Genomic DNA, 13,121 nt, shown 5'->3' with positions numbered 1-13,121 from the left:
AAAGGAGAGAAGGTGGGAAGATGAACTGGATCATGGAAATAGAAAAGGGGACAAACAGGTTTTAACAAATTGGAAAAAACGATTTATTACAAAGAAAACAGATTCATACATCATGACAATACGAGAAAAATTATAAGAAACATCAGAACACAAACTGGCTAAATATACAGAATTGGCAAAGGCAGACAACTGAGAAAATGAAAAATTTATTAGAACTGAGCAGCTATAAAACACCTGGTAAAGGTAAATAAAAACCAAAACATGGGGCTTAAATAGGACTTCACTGCCACTGATGGAAACCGAGGACATGGGAGAGGTGAGGAATGTTTGGCCCTATTTGTGGTAGTTGTCACTGGCAAAAGCAGCCAGGATACCGGTAGATAAAACAACGTTCCTGCCACTGTTGGAAAAGGGAAGTGGTAAGTAAACTTAGCCCTAATCGTTCTATAAAAAAAACAAAAAAACAAAACAAAAAAAACCCTTTAATATATATTAAAACTTTAAATTTTATGCAAGAATAAAGAATTTACTGGAACTCAGTGCATCGCAACAGGAGACACCTGCAGGCAGTGTAAACAGATCTGTTCAGTAGATAAATAATAACCTTTTAAAGAAAAAACACATTCACATGTCATAAAGAACTGAAGGGTAGAGCACTAGGAATTGGACTTCTTTGGAATGTATTTGGAAAGTTCCTAAAGCGTTCAGTAGATCCTCCATTTTTTTTCACCCACTGGCTTAGGGAGCAACGTTTAGATGGCTTCCTTCCAAACCGAGGGTGATTCCTGCAAATATTATACAAAAGTACACATCAGTGCCAATAAGAAATAATATAACTGCTATAGATAATATGAGAGTAGAGAGATCTGGAGTCAGTCTGATTTGGGGGCAAGTAAAGCATGTCCAATGTAATAGCTTACAATTTCTAATATCAATGACTGGAGTCATAGCAGCTTCAATTCCCAAATGGGTGACCATGTAAGGACTCAAGTCCAGGTTTTAGATTGAGTCTCCAAGTTTTTTCTTTGTCCTTTATAAAATTACCCTTCAGTATTAGGAGTTTTAAAACTACCAAACTAAGGTCTTGTCCAAGGAAGTGTTGGGGTGGTTGTATGACTACAAGGGGGCACCCTGCTGTCCCCATTACAATTCCTGTAGCTCTGTGGATCGGCTAACTCGTGGATGGTATGTATCTCTGTAGTAAGAATGTATTCCTCATTGTTAGCAGGCGTTTCCTGCCTGAACAGATAAGCAGACCTTAGCTAATGGATATTATGCAATTTGGATAAAAGTGGTTCCATCTGAGATACCTGCTGGCCTGTAGATTTAAGAAAGGTTATGAATTGTATAGTAGTGTTTTGATGTATATAGTTGTGTCCAGGAAGCCTATCAGAGTAACAGCGTGAGTATGGTATAATGGAACTTGAAGTTTTCATGAAAATTTAGCAATTCATTTTCTGAACCTGTCCAAATTTTCAGTAGGTCAATGTACCGGAAGTATGCTAAATAGAGATGAGCGAGTAGTGTTCGGATCAGCCGATCCGAACAGCACGCTCGCATAGAAATGAATGGACGTAGCTGGCACGTGGGGGGTTAAGCGGCCGGCCGACGTCAAAGCGGAAGTACCAGGTGCATCCATTCATTTCTATGGAGCGTGCTGTTTGGATCGGCTGATCCGAACACTACTCGCTCATCTCTAATGCTAAAGATTTAGTTACACAAGTTGATAAAAACGCTTGGTCTATGATCTATCGCGTACCCGTTGCCACATGTGGCATGGTTTTCATTAGGTGTTGATATATTACCCCTTGATGATCAATGTATCATTTTCCATGTTTTAACTGTAACCAGATCCAAGATAGCCCAACTGTGAAAAACGCTAATCTTCCCTGAATACCTGAAATTACTAAGGGAGTCACCTTCAATTGTACTATGGAACCTATGGTGTCATGTAAATTGGGCAATATGCCAAAAATAATTTATTTAGGTAGAGTTAAACGTTTTTCGATATTCCAAATATCTTCTTCAGACTCTTCAGTTCATAAGTGAAAGTCCTAATTAGGATAATCCTGGATATATAAATGGTGATCAGCTCTCCGCCCGGGGAGCCTGCAGGGTCCGCTGTACTGTAAATACAAAGCTAGTGGGTAGTGTTTCTGCGCCAAAATTAAATGCCATCCGGCTATGAAGACACGCCTGTCTTCATAGCCGGATGGCATTTAATTTTGGCGCAGAAACACTACCCACTAGCTTTGTATTTACAGTACAGCGGACCCTGCAGGCTCCCCGGGCGGAGAGCTGATCACCATTTATATATCCAGGATTATCCTAATTAGGACTTTCACTTATGAACTGAAGAGTCTGAAGAAGATATTTGGAATATCGAAAAACGTTTAACTCTACCTAAATAAATTATTTTTGGCACATTCCTAAGTGTGACGTTCCACTTCTATCTACATATTTGGGGTTGGGACCCTACGTCTACACCTACCCATTACCTTGGGCCTTGCATCCCTCAATCACGTAAATTGGGCAATGCTCCTGCCTTCAAAAACCTATGGGGTAAATGGGTTGCGTGGTCGGGTTTGAGTGTTAACCTTATATTGGCATTTGTTGTTACCACTGGGACTACATTTCTAATCTAATCTCTAATCTTTGCTATACCTTGATTTATACTGAATCATTGTACTGTGTTTTGTATACTTAAAAATCTTTCTAATAAAATAAAGTTAAAAAAAAAAAAAATCCTCTAGTCAGAAATGACAGCAAGAGAAAAATTTGAGAATTCAAGCAGGTAGGATTTTAGTCACTGATAAAAGAATTCACCAACAGTTGTATCCATGATCCATTATATGCGCCCCCCCAAGACTGTCTCCAGATCTCAACTCCTAGAAAGAAAGAGTCACTATATTACTTATTAAAAGCAGATGTGAAATATATTAATTTTTATATTTTATTTTCTAAGCTGTGACATCATCTGTTGTCTGTAGTTGACACAATAATGAGGTCCACAATGAATGTTACCAGTAGAAGTGTGAAGATAGGTTGTGATCCTTCCAGTCTTGTTTGTGACTTAAATGAGGTCACTGAAATTAAAACCCCTACAGAATTTGCAAGTGTAAGGCTGCATCAGGCAACAGTGGATACTGTGAAATAGCAGTATATTGTATTTTAAAATTCTAGTGACACTGAAAATTAAAAAAAAGAAAATTTTTGTTTCTCAAATACTTGGTGAAAAAAAAAAAGAAAAAAAAGAGGCTATTTTGGTAACATTCCCTTAAGCCCTACAGACAGTGTTTTATCACTCTGGCTTATCTTACAGATGTATCACCTCATGAACAAAAAGTCTTTGTATTCTTTTAAACACTATGCCCTTACCACAGCCATTAAATGGGTTGTCCAGTCAAAAGTTGAAAAACAAAAAACCCCCAAAACACACACAAAAAAAAACAAAACACTCCAAAAACGCTCCAGTCCCCATTGCTCCAGTGTTATCCCACTTCATCTTCCACAGCATCTTCCAGCTTTGTGCTGAAGCCACTGATTGGCCTTTGACCTGTTGGTCATGTGATTTGCCAGGATCAGAGTCCATAAGAGCTGCTGGGTCAGACAGGAGTCAGATCAGCTCAGCAGTTATGTGCAGTATGCTGCATTCCTCCTGCAACTGGGGCTAAATGTACCAGTCCCAGTTACAGGAGAAAATCAGCCTCCACCACAAAAGCAAAACCAACAAACCCCGTCAATAACATGTCCTTATTATGGGTTCTAGCCTCACCCCCAACACTGCCATACAAAATAAAAATCACCATAACGGGGGAGAAAAACTACTGTCTAAAGTTAATCTAGTTTTTATCCCGCTTGAATATATATATATATATATATATATATATATATATATATATATATATATATATACACACACACACATACATACATACATACACTAGAGGGAGGACCCGGCTTCGCACGGGTATATTACATTTTATATTTGTGAAGTGGCCCCATAAGAATTGTCCAATTTTGCACTGATGTATTTTGTATGTTGTTTCTGTGTATGTCCATAAGCGTCATGTGATTATGTGTATCTCATTTTGGATGTCAGTGAAAAACCTGTGATTAGTTGTTATGGATACCTGGAGTAAAGCTGTATCTAATCCTTCCTCGTGTAGTACTGTGTTTAGACTCAAGTATCTAATCCTTGTTGGTGTGGTACTGTGTGCAGATGCACATATCTAATCCTCCGGCGTGTGGTACTGTGTGCAGATGTGTGTATCTAATCCTCCCACGTGTGCTATTGTGTGAAGAGGCATGTATCTAATCCTCCGGTAAGTGAAACTGAGTGCGGACATGCATATCTAATCTTATGGCATGTGGTACTATGTGCAGACACGCATATCTAATCTTCTGGCATGTGGTAATGTGTGCAGACAGGTGTATCTAATCCTCTGGCGTGAGGTACTGTGTGCAGATGCGCGTATCTAATCCTCCCTGTGTGGTACTGTGTGCTGAGACGTGTATCTAATTATCTGGCATGTGGTACTGTGTGCAGAGGTATGTATCTAATCCTCCAAAGTGTGGTACTGTGTTCAGATGCACGTATCTAATCCTCCCCTGTGTGGTATTGTGTGAAGAGGCGCGTATCTAATCCTACGGCGTGTGGAACTGTGTGTAGACGCGCGTATCTAATCCTACAGCATGTGGTACTGTATGCAGACGCGTGTATCTAATCCTACGGCATGTGGTACTGTGTGCAGACGTGCTTATCTAATCCTCTGGTGTGTGGAACTGTGTGCAGATGCGCGTATCTAATCCTCCCTTGTGTGGTATTGTGTGAAGAGGCGCGTATCTAATCCTACGGCGTGTGGTACTGTGTGCAGATGCGCGTATTTAATCCTCAGGCGTGTGGTACTGAGTGCTGAGATGCGTATCGAATTCTCTGGCTTGTGGTACTGTGTGCAGACACACGTATCTAATCCTCCCTTGTGTGGTATTGTGTGAAGAGGCACGTATCTAATCCTGCGGCGTGTGGTACTGTGTGCAGACGCGCGTATCTAATCCTCCCCGTGTGGTACTGTGTGCTTAGATGCGTATCTAATTCTCTGGCTTGTGGTACTGTGTGCAGACACATGTATCTAATCCTCCCGTGTGGTATTGTGTGAAGAGGCAAGTATCTAATCCTGCAGCGTGTGGAACTGTGTGTAGACGCGCCTATCTAATCCTACGGCATGTGTTACTGTGTGCAGACGCGCCTATCTAATCCTACGCCATGTGGTACTGTGTGCAGATGCGTGTATCTAATCCTCCCTGTGTGGTACTGTGTGCTGAGACGCGTATCTAATTCTTTGGCTTGTGGTACTGTGTGCAAAGGCATGTATCTAATCCTCCAAAGTGTGGTACTGTGTACAGACACACGTATCTAATCCTCCCGTGTGGTATTGTGTGAAGAGGCACATATCTAATCCTGCGGCGTGTGGTACTGTGTGCAGACGCGCGTATCTAATCCTCCCCGTGTGGTACTGTGTGCTTAGACGCGTATCTAATTCTCTGGCTTGTGGTACTGTGTGCAGACATGTATCTAATCCTCCAAAGTGTGGTACTGTGTGAAGAGGTGCGTATCTAATCCTACGGCATGTGTAACTGTGTGCAGATGTGCATATCTTATGCTCTGGTGTGTGGAACTGTGTGCAGACACGTGTATCTAATCCTATGGCGTGTACAACTGTCTGCAGACGCGCGTATCTAATCCTCTGCAGTATGGAACTGTGTGCAGATGCGTGTATCCAATCCCTCGGTGTGTGGTACTTTGTGCAGACGCGTGTATCTAATCCTTCGGCATGTGTAACTGTGTGCAGACGTGCGTATCTAATTCTTCAGTGTGTGGAACTGTGTGCAGAAGCGCATATTTAATCCTCTGGTTTGTGGGACTGTGTGCAAATGCGTGTATCTAATCCTCTGGAGTGTGGTACTGTGTGCTGATCTGTGTAGCTAATCCTCTGATGCGTGTATCTCAGTTTGGATATCAATGCTGTAATGTGCATGTGGAGTGACCGTGTGTATTGCAGTTGGAATATGACTTGCAGGTTTGTATTGGCTAAGGGGGGGGGGGGGGGGCATTGTGTTTGGAATGCTGTATCTCAGCAACGGTACGTCCAAGTGAGTTGGAGTCTCGTCTTAAACCTTCCCTGGTACCTGAAGTATCTCTGTACCAAATTTGGTGAAGATCGGTCCAGTCGTTTGGTTCGCATTAGAGGACAGACAGACAGACAGAGACAGGAATTCATTTTTATAATATAGAGAGATATGCAACCCCCCTTCCCCCCCCCCCCAAAAAAAAAAACCCCACAAACTTAAAAATAAAGCCCTGTGTGTCGTGAGAAAAAGACGCTGAAATTAATTGAATAACCCAAGTGATAAAAATGCTATAGCTCTCAAAATGGAACATACAAAAAAAACAATCCAAAACGTGTCTAGTCCTGAACCACAAAGTGGTCCAGTACGAAAGTGGTAAAAAAATAAAATAAAAAATATGGATTTTCTAGGCAAAAAAATCTACTAAAGCTTAATATCGACTTTCATAGAATGTTTTGCCCTCATACCTTTCAGTAAGATCTGATGGATGCTTCCAGCCCTTATTATCCTGGTTGATCTTGTTCAGTAATAAGGCCAGCTCAGCATGCGGATCTGTATAACAGGAAAAGGTACAACCAATCAATCTCAAGTTTGCAGAATTAACTTGTAATCTTAAATTTTGTACACGAAAATCATTTCTGGTTCTATTACCAGCCAAGTGTGCAGATTACAATCCACCACCTTGTGTGTTAAAAAAGGACCTTTCATGGGTTTGGACACAGGCAGTTCTATATACTGCTGGAAAGCCGACAGTGCGCTGAGTTCAGGAGACTGTCTGCTTTCACGATCTGTGCCTCGGGTGAAGAGCTAGCGGTACCAGTACCTTAGCTCTTCATTGTCAGAAGGGCGTTCCTGACAGTCAGTCAGGAACGTCCTTCTTCCCAGCAGCATCTATAGCGCTGTACACAGTGCTCGTCCATAGACAAGTATGATCAGTAGGGGAGGGGGAGTTCCTCCCCGCTCACAACAGTACAGCGCTATAGGCCCTTCTGACTGTGAAGAGCTATGGTACCGCTAGCTCTTCACCCGGGGCACAGTTCGTAAAAGCAGACAGTGCACTGAATTCAGTGCACTGTCTGCTTTTACGAACTGTGCCCCGTAGCTGCAAAGAAATCAAGTTATTTATACACTGGCTGGGACCTGTGGTTCACCGGCCAGTAGTAGAATCGTAGCTGCAAAGAAATCAAGCCATTTGTATACTGGCTGGGACCTGTGGTTCGCCGGCCAGCTAAACAGGGATCGTAGTGAGCATTCATGGATCCAACACGCCGTACGAGACAGCCGGATGACAGAGGAATAGGCGTGACCAATGGGAGCACGCCGAGTCATCGGGAGGCGGGTCTTGAGGCGGAGTTTTGGCTATAAAGAGACGGCAGTCCGGCGTGCTCGCCGGCAACATATTGATACCGCGTCCTACCATCAAGGGCGCGGGAAATGCAGTTTTAACTGCAAATATTATCATCTCCTGCATTATCATCCTCCTGATGAGCTAGGCTAGACCCCTAGCGAAACGCGTTGAGGGAAGTGTGAGGGAAAACTTATACAATAGGTGGTGGATACATCAGGGACCATATATTGTATTTATCCAGTTAGGATACGTAGCCCATGAATAGAGACTAATAGGGCTAATGTAACTATACCCTAAGTGGCAACAATGTTAACATAGGCAATTGGAGCATACTTGAGATCAGTAGGGCATTGTGTGAGGTGTAGTTGAGTGGAATACGGCTTGTGAGAACGTGAGACTGTACTGTATTGAACATCCTCCGTTTCAATATAGCTCCTGTTGTCATTATCATATACGGGGGTTAGTCTGTCAGTAACAGAGACTGCTCACAGAGCTTTCACCTCCAGGACCTCCCTCTGGCCTTACTCACAGCCTATGTGGAACCACTAGGGATTTGTATCTAGATTTCCTCGCACCTGATTTCATCTAGAGTTCCAGGGATATATAGGTGTACTGGGGCATACCAGATTAGCTCCTGGCACACTATCAGGGAATGAAACTGTTAATGGCTGTACCAGACAGGGATTGACTTAATTATTGGTTACCCTTTATCAATGAGGTCATAGTACAGTTTTTTAAAAAAAAAAAAAAAACATTTAAAAAACATTAAATAAATTGAGGCCATTTTTAAGAAAGATTATTAAAAGTTATATTTTATTTACTCCTACAGTGATTTAGTCTTTATGTGAGTAACTACCCGTCAGTGATAAATATTTAGGTTTGTAGTTTAAACTCCACGCCAACATCCGGAACATACAGGGGCATCCACATAGTTACACTACTGCTGACATCACTACAGGAACTTGTTGCAAATCAAATGTAGTGTCCTTATTCATTGAATATTTATTTTATACTCCTTATACCTACCTTATGGTGGCTTAAGGTACCCAAAAAGCTATACTAAACTCAGTTCAAAAATACAGGTCCATCATTCAACATGCTAATAAACTGAAGGAATGACAGCTTAGAGCCTACTGAATGCTAAACTATTCTTGTCTAGCACAAACCTTTGACAGCAAAAGCATTAAGTCGGCCATATACATTACAAATTTCGGCTGCTGATTGCTGTCAATGTCTGGCATGGCCGATCAGCATCTAGCTTGTGCAGACTCACTTTTTATTTATTTATTTATTTAAATTTAAGACAACGCAACATTCCCTCCAATTGAGAAGTTTAGTTTCTAATGAAATTTCCAGATACACCAAGGTTTTAATATGCACATGCAGCGCCCCACAAAGTGGGTCACTACAAATGTGATCTATACTGTGTACTGTGAAGCATACACAAAGTTCCACAGCCATTATCCCTTTAAGAAAAGGGGTGGAGCTACAGACTGGAAGAGGGTCTTTCTTTCAGTTCCAGGTCAGAGTGCAAGAGAGCAGAGGTGTGTGGAGTGTGCGCTGCAGCCGCATGTTGTAAACAGCACAGGAGGCCGGAGACCTGCAGAGGTGAGACAAGACTTTGCAGGGACGGGGCTGCAGTTATAGGACCATCAACTCCTAATAGTGTGAGAAACACTAAGAAAATTGAGAAACTCACTGGACCGAGGCCTAGTGAATGCAAGATTCCTGTAACATACAGAGTTGGGGTGAGTGTCTGCATCCAGCATCCCAAAGAACTCGCGTTACCTGCTGTCCAGAAGGGGGATCTACCCAGTTGCAATTAACCTTTGAGCTCATGGAACCCAGGTCCAGAGGAAATCTATTAGAGTTTGAGCAGCAGTGGAAGGCTGAATCATACTAGTGGTAAAAGGGAAGACTGGCATCTCACTGTACTGGAGCAAGGTGAATCCTCCTGTAACATCTGTTCTCTCCTGCTGACTACAGAAGTAAACTTTAAGTGTTTGGTTAACCCCTGTCTGGACTGTATTCCTTCACTGATCATCCCTCCTGTTACTCCTCCTGGAAATCATCCCTTCCTCACCTATATCAACTGGCCCTGGGACCTGCCCTGGTTGGGGAGGGTATAACATCTGGCACTGCATCACCACCTATTCCCAGAGGCCCTCCCTACAGTGCCCGGCTTCACCTCAAGCCGAAACCCCAACTGGCGTCATGACAAACTATATATATATATATATATATATATATATATATATATATATATATATATATATATATATATATATATATTTATTTTTCTTTAATCCATTTTTGCTTAAAACTCTCCTTTTTCAAGGCGCTGCCGCACTGGTGTCGGGCCTGCTCGCATCGTCAATCCATAGAGGCGGAGCCAGGGCGACACACACAATTTATTATGAATGACTGGAAATTTCAATCCTGGTGAGGAGTGCACATCCAGGCCGTTTCAGTTTGGTGCTAATGTCAAATCCATACACATAGCTATATATAGTCTACAACTCTGGGAATCCCAGCTAGCCGTGTGCCAGTGAACGCTGCCTTCCAGCTCTGGTTCAACCCCTAGGGATGGGCAATAAGGTTTATTCTAGGCCACCATCACTACCCTAGACCTATTTATACACTGAATCAACCTAACCAACTTTTCTAGACTAACTGGGATATAAGATACAGACCTCTTAAACACCAGAGATAGTATTAGTTAAATAACACATACCATCGGGGATTGAAATACACATTAGCAAACATGTACGTTAGTCAATGTAAAAAGTCAAAATGAGCTTTATGTGAGCACATTTTATTTTACATCTTAGGAAATAACTTATATGAAATCTGCTTCCTTTAAAGAGCACCAGTGATCTCCAAAAAGTTCAGATTAATAGGCGCTCATCCACTGATTCTGGCACAGCTGGAATTTTTTCTCTAGCCCCCACAGTTCCCAAGCTATCAATGATATTAATTTTGTTGCCAGATATGCTGTTTAGAAACTGTTTGTCAAGAAGGTGGTGTCAGTCAGGAGCAGGCAATGGGTGCCAGTCTGAGCTTTGACACTGGATGGAGCTCTGAATCACACCCCATGCCTGACACTGCCCTTCTGACATTACAGAGCTTACACACCAAATCAGGCACCAAAACTGCACTTATTACTCGGGAATGGTGGAGGCTAGAGAAAAAAATTCCAGCTACAGTGGAATGAGTGGAGCAGCGCCTATTAACAGATGGTAAGAACTAGAACTGGTGGAGGTTGTGAAAGGTCCTCTTTACAGAAAACCAGCATTTGCCCTAGAATGTTTAGATTGCAGAATGATTATTGTAGTATTTAGCTGACTATACAGATGAAAAACTAGATCTTTCACTTTTCATAGTTACAGTGAGGCTTGATTGTAAAATACTAAATTCTAGAAATACACAAAAATTAGACATTTATACATGCAATGGGTTTATTACCTTCTACATTAGGTTGTCCATGCCCACTAATGTGCATAAAGACTCGATCACAGTAAATGTTCTTATTTTTCTCCATTTCAATCTCCGAATGAAATGCTCTAAAATACACAATATATATATATATTTATTAATCAGCAGTATAAAAACTAGGCTAGCAAAGAAGAGTCTCTATAGGTTTGGGTGGCCGTCTAGGGACTCTGTCACCCTTTACGCTTAAAAAATGTGCAGATTTCGGACGGAAACCTGGCTTGCTGACCTCATAATAGTCCATAGCAGGGGTAGGCAATCTTTTTTGTTCAGCATGCAGATTTCAATTTATAAAAAACAAATTAAATCACAATGATACACCTGTACCTCCCCATTAGAAGCAATGTAGCAAAGTCGCCATCCAAAAAGAAACACCTTAAGGCTGAAGACCCACATTGCGGAAATGCAGCTTTTTTGTTGCAGATTTTGCTGAGTTTTCTGAGCCAAAGCCAGGAGTGGATTGAGCAGAAGGGAGAAGTGTAAGAAGTTTCCTAGATCTGTCCCATTCCTTTTTTAGCCAGTCTTGGCTTTGGCTAAAAAAAAACCCCCATAGCAACAAAAACACTGGCCCTTAGGCCTCCTGCACACAAATGGCACAGATGTGGTTTTCACTAACCTATACATTAAAAATGAATTGACAGGGCCACAAATGTAGACAGATATAAGGTATGTATAAGACAGATATAGGACCTGCTCCATAATTTGCAGCTCTTCAATTGGGCCCGGACACAGCCACAAAAAATAAAAAAACAGAAAACACAAACGCCCGGCGCTGGGCTCAGACTGCGCATGCCCGCCAGCCACAAGTGTAAGCGGCCATTTTCTTGTGGCCGGCAGGCATAAGCAGTCTGCTTTGCCCGAGGCCTAGAAGTTTGAGCCCAGCTCCGGAAGAAAACTCGACGAGAGGCTGTTCCACACGAAGATGAAGGTGGCGCTGGAGAATTCTCTCGCAGCATTGGAGACGCCCCCAGTGTTGTTTGAGCGCTGGGGCCTGCCCCCAGTGCTGCAAGAGAACTCATTTGCATACTGATGAAAACCGGGACTTCTACCGAACGGCAGCCCGGAGAATACATCTAAAGGTAGAAGAATAGCCTTAAGGCTATTCCGATGTGGTAGGCAGAAAAAAAAAAAAATACAATTTCAATGACAGAATCCCTTTAATATAGCTCTGCAAGTGAGTTACATACTGTTCCGTAAACTGGCACCAATTGATCACACAAAAGATGGTACCTGAATGATGGCCTAGGCACTGCTGCAACTGCAATCACTGGCTTTTCCTGTTCTGGTTCTAAAGAATCTTGTGTCTTACAGCTTGAAGAAGAGACAATCTGGGGAATAACAGGGAATAAAAATTACATACAAGTTACATTAGGTCACCAGCCACACTACTCTTGTAGCATTTTCCATTGACTGAAAAACAAAACAATGTACAGCCATGAGACAGTAAATTATTACAGAACGGTCTACACTAGGTCCTAAAATAGTCCTCCAAAATAGTTCTGCAGGGATGAAGGCCAAGACTAGGTTGCCAGACATTTGAGCTGGACCGCTACAACAGTGATTAGTCACAGAACCATAAGGACCCCATTGACTATAATGGGTGTCCATAATTTAGAGACGGAAAACTGGAGAAAATGAGTCCTGCCCGGCAGTCTTCTCAATCCCCTTCCAAGTAGTCCCCACCACCCCTCGGACCTTTGTAGGACTGCTCCTGTGCAACTAGCTCAATGGGAAAGTCTGGTTACTATGACAGCTGGGAGCCTTATGAAGGTTTCCAAGACTATCATTACATACATATCTCACTGACATACTCTATTGAGGCTTTCCTGTAGACTACACAAAAAAAAAAAGTTTTTAGAACCAGCATGTAATAGAGCCCTAATGACAATCCTGGGAACCCTCAAAAGGCTCCTGGCTGTCATGACAACCGATCAGCACCCTGACGACGTTATGGAGGGTGTTGATAAAGTAAAAATGCGCCCATCATCTATCATCTTCTCATGGCATATTCAAATATCACCACCTTGGTACAGATCACATTACTGATAATCATACTTTGATACAATGATTTGGAGAGAAGAGAAAAAAACAAATCTTTTTATGTAAATTAGGCCATTGGTGCCCTGGGGGCAGGTCTACAGCTCCCTGGAGC

General features: G+C 42.2%; 1 protein-coding gene across 1 annotated transcript in view; it reads right to left on the bottom strand.

Moving 5' to 3' along the window:
• Positions 1-291: 291 nt before the first annotated feature.
• S100PBP (S100P binding protein) overlaps positions 292-13,121 on the bottom strand; it is a 31,100-nt gene continuing 18,270 nt past the window's right edge. The window contains exons 5-8 of the mRNA XM_075263113.1: positions 12,200-12,297; positions 10,943-11,040; positions 6,597-6,681; positions 292-785 (exon numbers count right to left, since the gene is read on the bottom strand). Of these exons, the coding sequence (XP_075119214.1) occupies positions 632-785; positions 6,597-6,681; positions 10,943-11,040; positions 12,200-12,297 (435 nt within the window). The 3' untranslated portion in view covers positions 292-631. The remainder of the gene's footprint in view (positions 786-6,596; positions 6,682-10,942; positions 11,041-12,199; positions 12,298-13,121) is intronic.

This window comes from Leptodactylus fuscus, chromosome 2 (assembly GCF_031893055.1).
Source record: "Leptodactylus fuscus isolate aLepFus1 chromosome 2, aLepFus1.hap2, whole genome shotgun sequence".
Lineage (NCBI taxonomy): Eukaryota > Metazoa > Chordata > Amphibia > Anura > Leptodactylidae > Leptodactylus > Leptodactylus fuscus.
This window is presented reverse-complemented; position numbering and strand designations above follow the sequence as displayed.